General features: G+C 42.9%; 1 protein-coding gene across 1 annotated transcript; it reads right to left on the bottom strand.

Annotated features, from left to right (window-relative positions):
- Positions 1-4,862: 4,862 nt before the first annotated feature.
- On the bottom strand, positions 4,863-16,521 carry LOC102575578 (leukocyte elastase inhibitor). Its single transcript, XM_006276213.4, has 7 exons — positions 16,263-16,521; positions 14,865-14,939; positions 13,899-14,024; positions 9,343-9,460; positions 8,716-8,858; positions 7,460-7,627; positions 4,863-6,391 (listed from the first exon to the last, which is right to left on the bottom strand). The coding sequence occupies exons 1-7, from the start codon at positions 16,428-16,430 to the stop codon at positions 5,993-5,995; spliced, it is 1,197 nt and encodes a 398-aa protein (XP_006276275.1). The 5' UTR covers positions 16,431-16,521; the 3' UTR covers positions 4,863-5,992.
- Positions 16,522-16,818: the final 297 nt, after the last annotated feature.

The raw sequence follows: 16,818 nt of genomic DNA, 5'->3' as shown, positions 1-16,818 counted from the left end.
TTCATTTTAATCATGGAAAAATGTGGATTTTGGGTTACTTTTTTTAATCTGAAAATTGGGGATTTTTTTTTAATTAAAGGAAACCAGGATCCCTGCTTGTCTCCAATCAGAGATTCTGTCAAGCTCCTCAAAACACAGTCTTAACTCAGTCTCTTTAGATCAATAAGTTACTGAACTAGACTTTCTCCTACTGTTTGTTTGCATATTAAAAAATAAATCTGTCTTCCAAGGGGTCCCGTTCTCTCTTTGGCATGCAATACACCTCATATTTGGGTAGTATTGCTCTTACCTTTTGAAGCCGCCAAACATGCATGTAAAAGTGCAAACAGCCAGACCTTATGAAAACACAGAGGATTTGACTTTATCATGTTTCTCCTCTTTCCCCTATGGTTGCTAGGTACCACTCAAACAAAGTGGAACTCCTCACATGATTGGAGCATAGCCATAGAGGGCTACACCCTGCACAAAAGGGACCAAGCAGAGAGAAAAGGTGAAGGGGTAGCTCCCAATGTGAGGGTTCAGTACACCTTTCTGGAGGCTGACATTGGCTCCAAAGATAAGCAGCTTTAAACCCTCTGGGTCAAAGTTGGACCGGGGTGGGGGTGAGGTGAGAGAGACCAAACAGTGGGCATTTACTACAGGCCACCAAACCAAGGGGAGGAGCTTGATCTGGACTTCTCTCAAGAACTGACAGAAGCCATGCATGCAAGGGACTTGGTTGTCATGGGCGACTTCAATTACCCAGACATAGATTGGGAGGAACACTCAGCTAAGTCAGATCAGTCATCTAGCTTCTTAACTGTAATTGAGGAGCTCTTTCTGACCCAGGAAGTGTAAGGGACCAACCAGAGGTACTGCTCTCCTAGACTTGGTCTTGGCCAAAGGAGATGATCTGGTGTGTGGCTTGAACATTGAGGGTAGCCTGGGCAATAGCAACCATGAGCTCATCAGGTTCACTGTCCACCACAATGTTATCAGATCAACTAGCAGAATTGAAGTCCTGGACTTCAAAAATGCTGACTTTAACAGGCTCAGGGGATTAGTAGGGGAGGCAGGATGCAGGACCAGGGATGGAAGGTGAATGGGGTACATGAAGAGTGGCCATTCCTCAAGGACACGATCCTCAAAGCACAAAAGAAAACCTTTCCAATGAAAAGGAAAGGTAGCAGAAGGGCTGGCAAGCCCTCCTGGATCAATAGGGACATTGCGGTCCTTTTGAAAAAGAAAAAAGAGGTGTACACACAGTGAAAGCTAGGGAGAGTCCTCAAGGAGGATTATACAACAGTGGTCCACACTTGTAGGGAAATGATTAGAAAAGCTAAGGCGGCGACCGAGTTTAAGTTAGCCAAGGGAGTTGAAGACAATAAGAAGTCCTTCTTTAGGTATCTAGGGAGCAGAAGGAAAAAAATTGGAAGCGTGGGGCCCCTGCTTAACACCTTGGGACAGCTGGTAACGGACACTCAGGAAAAAAATGAACTCCTGAATGCCCACTTTGCTTCGGTATTTCACAGTATCAACGGGAAAGACAAGCAAGATAAGGATCAAAGGGGCATGGTGGGAATGATAGCCTTCCCACTGTGGATACTGAGCTGGTGCAAAGCCAGCTAGAAAAGCTAGACATTTATAAATCAGCAGAACCAGATGGACTTCACCTGAGAGTGCTGATGGAGCTGGCAGAGGTCATTGCGGAACCCCTGGCAAAACTCTTCCAGAAATAGTGGTGCACAGGGGAGATCCCTGAGGATTGGAAGAGGGCCAACATTGTGCCCATCTTCAAGAAGGGGAAAAGGGAAGACCCAGACAACTATAGGCGAATCAGCCTAACCTATCCCAGGGAATATTCTGTAAAAACTCATTAAAGAATCTATGTGTGATATGCTCAATGAGGGTAAGATTCTGAATGACAGCCAGCATGGCTTCATCGTGGGTAGGTCTTGTCTTACCAATCTCATTTCCTTCTACGAACAGGTCTCTCGCCACCTGGACACGGGAGAGAAGGTCGACATTATATACCTAGACTTCCAAAAGACTTTTGATCTAGTATCCCATGATATCCTTGTGAAAAAATTGGAAGATTGTGGGCTTAACTTCTCAACAGTTCAGTGGGTGGAAACCTGGCTACATGGTAAGACCCAGAGAGTTCTCATGAATGGATCTGTGTCATCCTAGCAAGAAGTGGCCAGTGGTGTCCCTCAGGGGTCCGTGCTTGGGCTGGTGCTTTTCAACATCTTTATCAATGATTTGGATGTGGGGGTGAAAGCTTGCTGGCCAAGTTTGCAGATAACACCCAAGTTATGGGGAAGCGTGGCCATGCAAGAAGATGGGTTGCAGATACAGGCAGACCTGAACAGAGTTGGGCGGACCAGAAGCAGATGAAGTTCAACACTCAGAAGTGTAAGGTGCTCCATCTGGGAGTGAACAATCCCCAACATACCTACAGGCTCAGTGGCAACAATTTGACTTGCACCATGGCCAAAAGGGACCCGGGGTAGTGATCAACCATCGCATGGACATGAGCCAGCGGTGCAATGCTGTGGCCAGCAGGGCAAACAACACGCTGGCATGTATTAACCGTTGAAGATCATGCAAAACTAAGGAAATAATATTCCTACTGCAATCCACACTGGGGAGACCACAGCTGCAGTACTGCGTCCAGTTCTGAGATCCTCACTTCAACAAGGACATGGAAAAACTTGAGAGGGTCCAGAGAAGAGCCACCCGTATGATTAGGCCATTTGCAAGACAAGCCATACAAGGAAAGGCTGAGGGACTTGGGCCTCTTCAGCCTACAGAAGAGAAGGCTAAGATGGGACTTGGTAGCAGCTTACTGCTACATCAAGGGAGTACATCAAGAACTCGATGAACAGTTGTTCACCAGGGCACGCCTGGGGAAGACCAGGACCAATGGACACAAACTCCTGGAAGGCCGCTTCAAGCTCAATTCCAGGGAAAACTCCTTCACAGTCAGAGTGTCCAGACTGTGGAATAAACTCCCTTCAGTGGTGGTGCAGTCACCTACTCTGGAGATCTTCAAAACAGTCTTTTCCTGCCTAGTGCAGGGGGACTGGACTCAATGATCTACAAGGTCCCTTCCAACCCCTAACAACCTATGAATCTATGAAAAACCTTTGTCTGACCACCCTCCAATTCTCTTCTATGTTGCATAATGACAGAAGCCAGGTAGAAGTTGCAACACTTCCATGATTACTGCCCTTTTATTGAAACTAGGGCATGTGGAGACAAAACAGGGGCCCTAAATTGAAGTGGTAGGTTTTTAGGAACACTGCTTCAATTTAGGAGCCTTTAAACCCCCATGTCGTGCACTCACCCGAACTTACCTGCCTCTCTGGCGGTGGAGAGGAGAGGATGAGCTGCCGGTGAGTAGAGCAGTCTCTGGGCTGCGGGAGCAGTGACCCCCTCCTCCCCCCTCCCAGGTGGCACCCACCCACAGGCACCCAGCTCGGGTGGTTCTGGGGGCATCGCAGCCATGGAGGGAAGCACTGGCCTCCACGCAGCTCATGCATGCAGGCAGGCTCTGGGGTGGGGGGGAATCAGGCTCACCGCTTTTCTTGGACAGAGCCTGCCTTCCTGGGCTGCTGCCAGCCTGCTTGCAGGGCTTCCTGCAGAGCTGCGGAGCTGCACAGAGCCCGGTGCTTCACTCCGCAGCTGTAGGGGCAACAAACTAAAACTCCTCAGAGAACTGGGAGTACATATGTTTCTCTTGCTGGTTTGCACTCTATCAGCCAAGAAAAGATTTTCCTCATCTCAGACAAGAGGGTTGAGGGAAAAACTGATCTGGGTATGACAAGGATTGATTTTTTTTTTTTTTTTTTTGGAGGAAGTTTACTCAATGATTTTCTTTGGTTTTTAAAGAAATGTAGTTTTGTGGCATGTAAAATGGCTCCCTGAATAATTTATGCCTAAAGCATTGAATAAAGACACTTGGAGGAAATATTTTATAGCCAGCACTGTTAAAATGGGAAGTTTCAGGTTAATAGTTGGAGAAGGCTTGAAGCTTGTTAGTGCTAGTCAAGTGCACTTTGATGCGCTCTTCCGATATCCTGGTAAAATAAACCAGAGAAAAGCCTAAGACAAGACTGGGGAGAGATTTTCTAAAAGTGCTAAAGGGTGCTGACAGACTCACAGGTCCCCACTCTCACTCATGGCACTTTTTGAGTTAGTGACCTCCCCCAGCACCAACCAGACATTTGCCTGTTGTGTTGAGGGGATGGGGATTGAACCTACCTGCTTGTCCCAGGATCAGGGCTGGGCTAATGCAGCCCTGTCCTCCCTCCCAGCTCTGGTGCTGTTTATTAGAAGGGAGGGGCAAGAGGGGAGCTGCAAGCTGCTTCCCAGCCTGAAATGAAGTGGGGAAGGGGCATGAGGCAGTGGGGCTCCAATCTACTCCCTCCCTCCCAGCCCCCCCTGCTCCAACTCAGGTTGGGCAAGCCCTAGCCTGCAACTTCCTCCCCCTCCCTCCCCTTCCTGCAGACAACACTGGGGGAGGAGTTGGACTGAATCAGCCCAGCCCTGATCATGGTGACAAACTGGTCCTAGGGAACAGAGGTTCCCTAAGGTGCTCCACCTTGGAGCACCTTCAGTTGATCCCTCATTAGATGAGGGTTAATTAGCCATATGGTTGGCCACATTTAAAGCACTCTGGAGCTGTGCACTTCTGTCAGGGCACAGCAGTAGAGCACTTTTAGGGGGGCAATCACATGGTAAATATCATTTCTCTTAGCACCCAAAGTGACTCTCTCTTCAAAACAGAACTTGAGTCCTTCAGTGTCTAAGTCACTTGAAAGCATTAACCATAATCTGGATAAAATATGGGCTAATATTCATCAGTCTTTCTTGTCCAATAATGGCTGCATTTTCTTTATTTTATTATTTTAGAAATAAACATGAAACAACCTCCACAAAACTCAGTACATATGACTAAATAGATACAGAGTATTTTTAAGCAGGAAACATTTCATATTTGGACACAATACCCAATACAGAAAAGTGAAAAACGCTTTACAAATTCTGCAATACTTTCTCAAAGCAGAAGGTGCAGCTTTGCAATGCCTGAGGTACAAATAAGGGGCCCCTGCTTTTTTGGATGTGGACAAGTTGTTTGCAATTTAGATTAGAGTTACATTTGGAAATTTATAAATTGACAACTCGGAGCCAGTTGCTGTTCAGCCGCAATCAGAAAGAAATCTGAGCTACCTTGAAATCTGCATTCTGTTTCATGGAATTTTACCAGGAAATCAGAGTACTGAGTATTTGCAAAATGCCCCACAATAATCTCAACACTGAAGACCCTGACCCATTAAAGGATTTACTAACTCAAACCAGGAAATGTCTCACTGGACCAAATCCAGAAATCCTTATTCAAACCTAGATTATAAATCCTCATCTATGATAAAGATGGAGGAGGAAGAGAAGGAGGTACCTTTGCACAGATATTTCCCCTCATTAACAGAATGGGAGGGAAGTCCTATTCTGTTACCACTACTGCTGTCCTCTTCCACAAGGATGATCCTAATCACTCCTCTTTATAGCAGTGGTAGCATGGGTACAGTGGTAGAATGCCAAGAAATGGAGGGAGACGTTGCTTAGAACTTTGTATCTTAAGGTTTTCTGATGGTTTGGGCCTGGGTCATTAATACAATCATTAAGGCAAATATCTACCCCTAGGTAAAGTGGGGCATCGGTTGGACCCTTTTACTCAGTCCTTCCTCAAACTAAAAAGCATTGCAGTGGATGGCAGTTCTCCTTAGTACAGGTAGAGTAAATGTAGAGTAAGCAGCTTAGGTTTTGTCTCTTAATGTCTGCAGATGGCTGCACTGAATAGTCAAACTGTAACCAGCATAAAGATGAGAGAGAGAGAAACATCTTTAATAGATTTTAACATTTAGATTTCAACACATTTTTCTGAAATGTAAATATTAAGATCTACCTTGACACTGAGGGGAGAAGGGACTTGCTATTTCTTAAGAGTCTTCTAGTTTAAGGGCGAAGCGCACCGACCATAAAAGAGAATCCTGTTGCTTGCATTGTGTTTGATAAAGAAGAGAAAGGGGTGGTCAGCCTTGAAATCATGAGCACTTCCTCGACTTACCACAACCCCCGAACCTGCAGTTGCTTCAGTGCCCTCTTCATTAACATCCACATAAGACTTACGGAAGGCCCTGGACACATACAGTCCAGCAAGGTTTGACATTCCTGTTAAATCAGACTTTAAACTGAACATATCTAGCACTCCCATAACTTGTAGAATTGTCTTTAGGTTGTAACCTTCCTCCATTTTGAACCGGGGCAGATACACATTCACATTTTGTTTGTTCATATTAACAGAGCTGGTCCATTCTGCTAATTTCTCATAGGTGAGTGCACTTTCAAGCTGCAAAGGTAAATAAAAAGAGACAAAGTCACATTATGATGGGTTGAAAGAACCAAAGAACTGAGTGAGTAGAGCATAAACTGATGTTAAGAAAATGGTACACTACGGTTACAATGCCAAGTATGATTCTGTAAACAAAAAAACTGGATTAATGTCATAGGGCATTTATACACATGCTCTGGGAGCTGAGAGGGTAGGGAGGGAGGCATTTTAATTAGAGCAGCTCTAAGAGCCACTATAATTAAAGCATCCAGACTGTCACAGGTATTAGCATCCCCACGCTGAGAAAAGGTGGCAGGGGCGCTTTAACTAAAGTTCATCAAATGAGCTTCCCACCACCATTTTTCAGCACAGGGATGCTGATACACATGATGCTGGATTCTGCTAGAGCACAGTAATTACCATGCTCCAGTAATTACCATGCACTGTATTTACAGCACATCAATGCAGCCTCAATGTATGTGTAAATATGCCCATAGAGTTTTGCTAATAAAGCTGGTAGAAAAGCAGGAGGGGGAAAACATTTGTAAATGTTGTAAATCCTTTTTTAATCCATTTCAGTGAAATTTGAAAAATTCCAACCCCATTCCTGTTAAAACAGGGGCGGGGGGGATTAAATGACTGTCCTATGTTTTCATCAAAATTATATATTTAATAACTTTTTAAATTAGAAAAATTCAGCCAGCCTTAATCAGCAGTATCTTGCATATTACATTTTGTCCACTGAAAACAAATTATACCAATATTAAGAAAAATAAACAGGTTCTGCTTTAATGCTGATCATTGCTTTGTCTACAAGGTTAAGTTAGGATCAGATTCATTGTTAAAAAATGGTGAAATGTCTACTCATGTCCAGGAACTCAGCAAGCATATGAACAGCGCAAGCTTGTGCTTACATCTAGTAATGGAGTTCCTTCATAGCCCACAATAATGGGGAGAAAATATAATGAAACTCTACTATTGCTAATTACTTTCTGTCTCTACCATTCAGACAATAGGAAATATACAAAGGTGTGAGCCAAGGTATACAGGGGCCATCACATACGTTATAAGAGATGGAGCCTTTACCTGTTCTAGGCCAGTGGATTTATCACCAATGTCTTTTGGTAGAAGAATAAACATACTTAATTCATTGTCAATATATGGGAGCTCCAGCACTTCAAGAGGAGGTTCCTTTATGATGGCCAGTTTGAATGTACTATTCAGAAACATCATCTGCACACTCTTTATCTCATTCTGTAATACACACAACAGGTATTAAGAAAAAAAGCAGAAGATACTGAGTTCCTAGAAGATATCTATATCTGGCTTGGTATTAAATCTTGCTTGAGTTATCAAAACTCAGAAAGCATATTCTTAGGAATGTTCAAAGTTTGAATTATACACATTCAAGCACTAAATGTATCTCTGAGCTTATTTGACCTACAGAGCTGTACACTATGCTTGCCTGCCTCTCTGTTGCTGATCATTATAAATTACCTTACCTAGTTAAGGGGCCTGCTACACATTCAAATTAAAGCTGGATAGAAACAAGCTATAGACTTGTTACACCTTTTAAAGCACTAACTTTATAGTAGGTTGACTTTTTTATAGCTGGATAGTCATTTTTATTGTGTGAAAATTCCTTTGCATTGTGGCTGGTTTAAATGTATGTGCAATTAACCAGTTAATTGTGTAATATATGTAATATGCAGCAGGAGCCTAAGACAAAGCAAGATCCACCTTACCTGGATCCTAGAGGTAGGTATCTTTTCCTCCAATTCTCTCTCTCCAATTTATTTTTATTTTAATAGAAACTAGGAAACTTAAAAATGACACCCTAAAGAAATGTCCATATGCTAAAGAAAATGGCATTTCAAGCTCCCTGCATTGTTTTTTGGGTTTTTTGCTAAATTTCTAATATAAGGTTATAATATTCATCTTAAACATATTAATCTCAAGCTAAGTCATGTTTTTCTTTGTTGAGTGATGTAGTATCCTAAATTTTACATAAGAATATAACTTCTCATTGAATGAAGTCTTCTGTTCTGCTGCCATGATCTCCCTGCCTCCCATGCCCTTCTCTCCCCTCCCCCCGTTAGTGGCAAAACTCCTAACAACTTTTAACACCCAAATATAAACTTCCCCAAATATAAACTCCTTTCAGCATCTATCCAAAGTGATAGGAATGGTAACAATCTAACTATATTTGCATGTTAGGTTGTTGAAGTTGTCTGAAATAAGGCGGTTACCCCTCACTCTACCGGCCAAGAAATGGAAGGAATTTCTACCTCCCTCCCACCCCTCACACACCTTATTTTCTTTGGCCCTTATCCATATTGTACCTTGTTCAGCCTGAAAGCTGTTTCCTTGGTCTTTTCTTTCTCAAATTTCAGTGCCCACTTTCCTTTGAAGTAGATAGCATTGACCAGCACAAGGACAACATTTTCGTTAAAGGCATCAGAAGGGAACAATTTTTTTATTTTACCTTTTAAAATAATGAATTAAAGTGAATTAACGTACTTGATTCAGTCAGTCTCCTATAGCTAACTTTTAATAATGGAGTTATTTTGTAAGACAGTTAAAATAAGGTTTTAAAATAAAAATTTTCAAATATATACATCTACACTTAACAATAATAGAGCATAGGAACCTTGATGAAGACTCAAACCAGTTTCATGTGTGACTTGAATGTAAAACCATAACTGATTAAAAAGAAATGGAAAAAATCCTAAATTCCAGGGCAAGAATGAAGGACTCCCCTTTCTAGGTGAGTTCCATAATTCTGAGCTACAAAGCCAGACTCGTCTTTGATTGTGCTCTCTCTGGCCCCTTTACTCTTGTATTCTCAACTTTAACAAGAAAGGTGGAGGGTCTTCCACCTAAATTAGTTTTGAAACACCTCCAACCTATATTCCTAACTCATTCTGATAGAATATGTACTTAATATAGTATGTATGTCCTGTTCTTACCATTTGTCTGATTTTCTACCCAGGAGTTAATTTTTATTCTGGCTTCCTGTGGAGCATTCACAAAGTCAATTTCTTCTAGCTCTGCATGGTACAGTGTCTTTGTGCAGCTTAAATATTGCTGTGAGGTAGGAAAGACAAGCGTATTGTTACAGAAATCAGGCCAAAAACTCCATCTTCAAAACCAGTTTATATTGCACAATAGCGTGATACGAATGAAAAACATCAACAAAAAAAGGTTAGTCTAAACACAATTTTGACAGAAAGAATTTTTAAGAAAACAATATTTTAAAATATGTTGCAGGGCTGTAGGTTTTAGCCGTGTTGGTCTAAGGACATAGGCAGACAAGGTTCCTTGGGTGAATTTGATATCTTATTAGACCAATCCAAATAGTTGGAGAATAGTTATTAAGCAAGCTTTCGGGTTCAAAAACCCGTTGTCAGGCTAAGGAAGTTTCAGCAGTTGGTGTGCTCCAACTATTTGGGTTGGTCTAATAAAAGATATCAAATTCACCCAAGGAACCTTTTCTGCATATTTTAAAATACATATTTCTACCAAATATGATTTACCTTCTGTGTCATCCATTATATTAGCAGCTTTCTATATTTTCAAGATACAACTCAGAATTATAAACTGCAGGAAAAAATAGATGAGGCCAGAAAAAAGCACCTCACTTTAAGCTTTTAATTACATAATTAGACATGTGTCTGATTTTTTTTTAAAACATTGAGCAGCCAATAGTCTCTCTTAACTCCCAGGAGACTATTTTCAGAGACACAGTTGTGAGTTGAGTACCAAACCTTCATGGCTTTAAATTAAAACAAACTTAATTTTGTCTCTGGTGTAGAAATTATATAGGCAATGAACCACTATGTACGGTCACCGGCAGGTGGTATTTTAATTGCAGCATGGCTTTTTTCGTATTATGAAACCATTGTGCAATGTCCAGCACTTCACATGCAAAATGCAGGCTGCCCAGAGAGGAAAAGCATGGCATGCCAGCTTGCACTGCTGGTGCCAATGACCAGCTGGAGGAGCTCTCCAAGCTCAACACTGGTCCTCAGCCATAGGCAACTGGTAAGGAGGCACAGGGGGGCACATGCCCCCCGACAGGGCCACCACCACCACCAGAAGCTTCTGCAGGTGATTGCCAGCCCTGTCCCCGCCACCAGCACCACTGGCAGCTTCTGTGGGTGCCCCCAACCCCAACTCAGGAGGCACCAGTCACCCATGTCCTCAGCAAATGGTAAGAGTTATAGGACCTAGCTAAGAAAAGTCTCCTACTCCCCCCCCAACACCTGAGAGGTGGGCAAAGGGAGGGGTTCCTTCTGTCACCCCACGTTGAGAGAAGCACAGGGTAAGGGGGAAATTATTACCCCCTGAACATGGAGCCCGTCACACAGGGAAATCCCTTCCCCAACATGGAGCACAGATGGAAGTTCCCTCTATCTCTCTTTGTGCCAGATTCCTTGCTGGGGAGGGCATTCTCCCTCACCTTGCACTTTGCTCAGCTCAACTCAGCAATTTCCCTGCACCTGACTCCTTGGGATGTAATTTCCCCTCCCCTCCCCTCAATCCCCCACCTCCCGTGCTTTGCTCAACGTGAGGGAAAGAGACCTCTTGTCCATGCTCTACGTGGGAGAAGGAATTTCCTTGCATGCTGAGCTCCCTGCTGTGGGGATAATTATTTCCCCTGCATTCTGTGCTTTGCTCAGTGTATGGAGAGGAAATCTCCAGCACCTTGCTCTCATCTAGGAAGTGCTTCCACCCACATTGCTCTCTGTTGAGGGAGGAGGGAATTGAGTGTAAAAGGAATCCCCCCCACACTGGAGTGGAATGCATTTGACAGCCAAGGACTGTATTCAGAGCCCTGGCAGCTGGTAGGTCAGGTAGGAAGCAGTGCACCTTGGGGTGCCAAAGGACCTAGCAAAGAGTTATCACCAAATGTATGAGCTGCCACATGTTCCAATTAAAGCTTGATAGAAACCAGCTATCATTTTCTGCATTTTTCAAGCAATATTTTTGTCTCTGGTTAGCCACTTTTTTTAGCTTGAAGGCTATTTTTATCATGTGATAATTACTTTGAATGTGTAGCCAGTCTAAATGTATTGTCTAAATGTATTAACCAGTTAATTGTATGATAACTGTAACAGGAGTCAGTGGCCTAAGACAGAAGCATGTGCACTGTAGGTAAATTTAAAAATGGTCATTACTATTATTATAGCCGTTAGGCACAGGGAAAGCTTTGAGGAAAGATATGTGGGCCTAGTTATTCCCATTGAAAAGGACTTTTGTCAAATTTTACTTTTTCAGGTGGATGTTTTCCAAATTCAGTCCCTGTTACCAGATGATAGTTTTTCTTGGTTTTGCTGATAAGCAGCAGGAAAAAAAGAGGTTAGCCAGTTGTGAGTATTTGTTTAAAGAAGAGAGGAAAAGTACACTTCTGCTGGTTTTATAAAAAACTAACATACCGGTATATTTGTGACCAAGCTTACAGCTTTACTGTCTTTTATTAGAAACCAACAACTTAGCAAAGAAAATATTTGGCTTGGACACATGTTTTTCACTGTCCAGAGACAAGCCATTGAGAGTTGGCCGAGTCAAGTGCGTTTAAACACTGCACATGATGATGATTTTTTTTCTAATTGTTCTTCCGAATTTCTACTGATTGAATATGCACAGCTGCAGGACAGTTGAATAGAAGTCAGGGTGTGGGTTTGGCAATGCAGACTTCACCATATAGAAGTCACTGGATTTCAAAGGTCAGGGAAATTGATAGTAACATGGAAGACCTACCTCATTCATATTGTGCACTGAATAAGCCTGAAGGAAGAATGCTCTGGGATTATGTCAGGTAAAGATTCATTATAATATGTACACAGAAGGGGGAGGAATTGAGATTACGTGGCCTTTCATAAGTAATTTAGTAATACATAATCTGTTTGCATCCTTAACATTCTTGTACTGCTACTCTGATCTAGAATTACTTGGTAGCATTAGCAGGTTCTGCCTCAGGCTATGTGTTAAAACTGAAGTTCATGTAACAGTTAGCAAGTAGAACTAGTTGGAAAGGTTGGAAAAGTTTTGGTGGAAAATACTGTTTTTGTCAGAATGTAACTGTTTTGGAATGTATTGATATTTATGCAAAATTCCCACAGAAATTTTTCTTAATGAATTTTTCTCAAGAAATGTTATCTCAAGCGATGTTGTTTTATATCTTATTTTAGGGGCTCTCAGCAGTTTGTTACTATTAATTATTTAATGATATGTTAGTAGTATTGCATGTGTTATATGACTGTACTTGACTCATTCTATTTTTGTCATACAGGTAAGTCAGTGGTAGTACATCATGTGAGATACTGACATCCTGAAATACCAAAAATACATAAAAGGGTAACAACGTTAAGAATTGTAGAACAGTGGTGAATTGTAGAATTGTAGAACCTTTTTGCCCAGAGGGCTAGATTAGCAGTGCCCAGTCTGTCCACAGGCCGGATTCAGCTGGTGTTCCCAATATGGCAGCTGGGTGGGCATGGAGGGCACCATCTGGCCATGCAGAGGGGAGGACAGGGGGCAATCTGGTCCCAATGCAGCCTCACAAGGGAAAGGAGCTTGACCCAGCCCCATGGAGAGGGAAGAGGCTGTGGTCAGGCCTTGACCTGACCTGCAGAGAGGAAAGGGGTCATGGACCAGGCCTGGGAGGTGGGAGGAGAAGGGGCCATGGCCTGGCTCCAACTTTGTCCCATGGGGGAAGAGGGCATGGCCTGGCCCAACCTGGCCCCATGGGAGGAAGCAGGCATTCCCCAGCCCTATGGAGGAAGAGAGGGTATGACCAGGCCACAACCTTGCCATACGTGGAGTGAATGGAGTGGCCTAGCCCTGATCCAGAAGGGGGGGGAGGATGCAGAGGGGGGTGTTATGGCCTTGCCCCATGGGAGAATGAGGTCACAAGTTGGCTTGGCCCCAACTGGCCATATGGGGCTTGGAGTTTGGGAATTTGACAGGGAAGAGGGTGGCCATGTTAATGGCCACCACTCCCCTGCTGCCAAACTTCCTGACCTATAGGAAGCCCAACAGGCAAAATGCCACGGCCTGTGGGCTGGAGGTTGAGCACCTCTGGTCTAGAATAACATTTCTCTAGAACTGAAAATGTTCAAGCATTTCATTTTAGATTTCTATCTACAGACTTTTCTGTGGGAAATTGTGAAAGTATTTCTCCTTCTGAATTGCAATGAAACAAAATTTTAAATCTACATATCTACAAAACACAGATGAGTATCAACCAGATCTAACAAATATGATTATAGTTCTATCTATCTATCTATCTATCTATCTATCTATCTATCTATCTATCTATCTATCTATCTATCTATCTATCCTCTTCTCCACAACTCCTCTTTGAAAATGGGAATATATATACAAATACATGGAACATCTTGATGGGAAATGCCCTAATTGTGCCATTTTGATAGAAGGCCATTATATTTTAAGACAGACAGTAAGTTTAGTGAACGTATTACCCTCACTGGCTATTAACATGGACACCATTGCAGCTTACCTTATAAAGTGCAAAAGTGATCTCCGCATATAGCCTGTTGGCAATGCTTAGAGAATAATCTGAGTTGGGTTTGTAAATTGCTGATAAGAGTGCCTGGAATTGGTGATGGACTCCTTCAGCTTCATACTTCAAACAAAAAAATAAATAATTCTTTAGTGAGGTCAGCCATTCTTTATGAAGTCACGTGATACACAATCTGTACTCTGATATTCACCAGCTGGTGTCTGAATTGTGACACGTTCCACAATTCAACAATTCTGGGTATAATTCGAAGACCCTGGCCCTGATCTCCTGTGGGCTGAAATGCCATGGAATCCCCCCCATTATTCAAAAAAATCAATTAATGATTAATATTTAGCTGCCTCCCAGGTTTATTCCATCCCTTTTGAAAATGTGCTTTTTCTTTCCCAACCTTCTCACTATCATACTCAGCCCAAGATGCCACAGTGCAATTATACCAAGATCCGGTATTGCCTAAATCCTGTTTTTGCAAACTTCTTTCTTTGGTTCCTCCAGTTAGCAATCAAGGGTGCAGGAAAAAAAAGAACTCAACTAACAGATCACTAGGACTTGTTAAAGTTCACCAGGACTTTTTTGTTAAAAAACCCAAAAGGAAGGGACCAGACAATCCCAGGCATGGAAGAGTGAGTACAGAAATGTTTTTGATCCCAGATTTAAGAGATGAGTGTAGACATGAGACCATTCAGCCAATAAGTTGGTCACTTTCACAGTTAATTGTAATAATTCATTTTCAGGTTGTCACATTCTTAGTTTTCAACCAAGACCAAAAAAGTCTTGGTTTTTATACATTGATGGACAGGGATTATTTGTTTAAAAGCATGACCTGACAATGCCTGTTAAACAGCAAAACTGTGTGCTCTTTTTAGTGTAAATATATAAGGCATCATAAAGGAGAATCTGCCTGGTTCTGTAAAGAAAGATGCTAGGGTGTATCCGCTGCTTCACCTCAGCACTGCCATCTTGACTAGTCCTTCCAGTTCCTGGAGTTGCAGTACTTGAAACATCATGAAAGTGAAACACCTGCAACATAAATGCCATGTTTCTGTAGTTGTATGCAATATAGAACAATACCTCAGAGCTGAAATGGAGCACTACAAATTCAGCGCAAGCCAGTAAAGACATATTGCTTAGGGAAAGCCCAATTCTCCATCTTTCCTTGGTTCCATTTAAACGGAGATCAGGTTCTCTTAAAGAGACCTTATGGAAAGGGAAGGCCTGAGACATTTCTAGTAGCCATCAGTGAAAGAAAGTCCATCAACCATCCTGAGGTCTTGACTGGTGAATGATAGGGCACAATCAGTTCTTCAAGCAGTAACGTGTTCACTGAACAAGCCACACCTATTACAGAATTTGATTAGATTTATTTTAATGAATTAAGACAAAGCTGTGGCATTGCCTCAAGCCTTGTATATTGAATAATATACCAGGACCAGCTAAGGGAAAACATTTCCCTAGGAGGCAGTAGCTGAGGGGTGGGCCCACACGTAGCAGCTTCAACTCCAGTGTCTGCCAGTGCAGTGGGGGACATTGGCTGGAAGCATCCCCACCACCCAGCACCTTGTGGCAGACTAAGAGATGGGGTCCACCTCTGGAAGTGCCAGGCAAGCAGGGCTGCTTCCATCCAGCATCCCCTGCCATGCCAGTGGAGGCCTGCCCAACCTACTGGGCAGCGGGGTGTAGGGCGCAAATGAGGTGGGGACCTGAGACCCCCACCCTGGCCACCCCAGCTGGGGTCTACACCATGGTGGGGGGAAGGCCAAGAGTCATGGCCATTACCTCTACCCTGCAGCCCAGCTGCAAGGAGCTGCAAATATCCTGCTCCACCCCCCAGCTCAGCGTGGCTCTCAGCCCCATTCCTTCCTGTCAGTGTCAGCAAAGCTGAGCAGAGCCAGGATGGGGTGCGGGGAGGAGCAGGCAGGCTCCTGCTCCTGCTCCCAGTCCACCTCCCACTGCTGTCCTCAACCTGACTGTGGGTTGAGTAAGTAAGACTGTGTCTTTGAGAGAGTGTGTGTGTGTGTGTGCGCACGCGCGCGCACAGCCCTCAACAGCTCACCAAAACTCATTAAGTGGCCCTCCAGGCCAAATAATTTTTCACCCCTGCACTAGTTCATCTCTGTGTTTTTCTCTTGATTCACAATATTATATATATCTTTTTAATAGGAAACAACATATAGACAGAAAGGATCAAAGTAAAAAAAAAAGAATGTGTATTTTGTAAATTTGGTCATTATAACTTAGGAGCTTTTGCCTTGTCAGAATATTTTTGGAGTTCTGGATATTGTAAGCAAAGTAACAAATAATGACACCTACCAGACCTATGCCAATAAAATGTAAGAAGCCTACCTCTTTTATCTGTTTGGCTGTATTGCCTCTGGCACCAAGGAGGACCATGCCCAGGACAGCTGAGATGCTCAAAGGGGAGAAGAAGATATTTTTATCAGTGTTTTCTGTCTTCAGCGCTTTGAAAAAGTCTAGGCAGAATTTGGTATTTGCTGTGCTGAGCAAGTCCATGATGAAATCAGCAAAGCCTAGGAGAAGAAAATCAATACTCTTCTTGTTCAGCCTTCTTAGCTGAAAGATCTTGATAAGTGAAAAGCCTTTCTGAGACTTCTTGGCTCCTCAGAGCATTGAAATCATAACTGGCAAGTTCCTGTGACTTGCCCAAACCTAACATTTCATAATAAACTGCAACTTGCATTTCATCAGTATCAGCTCATCTCTCCCCTTATAAAAATGAAGATATAAACTAATATTGTTATTTACTTAGTCCTACCCTTGCATTGTTCGTCCAATTTACATTTGTTTCTTAAATATTCTTGCCCAAAGGCACCTGGACATCCTGAGCAGCATTAATTATAATCCTACATAATCCAGTACACCCCACCTTTCCATTCCAGGA

The sequence above is a fragment of the Alligator mississippiensis genome, chromosome 3 (genome assembly GCF_030867095.1).
Source record: "Alligator mississippiensis isolate rAllMis1 chromosome 3, rAllMis1, whole genome shotgun sequence".
NCBI lineage: Eukaryota > Metazoa > Chordata > Crocodylia > Alligatoridae > Alligator > Alligator mississippiensis.
The sequence above is the reverse complement of the archived record's forward strand: the minus strand, read 5'-3'. Positions and strand labels throughout refer to the sequence as shown.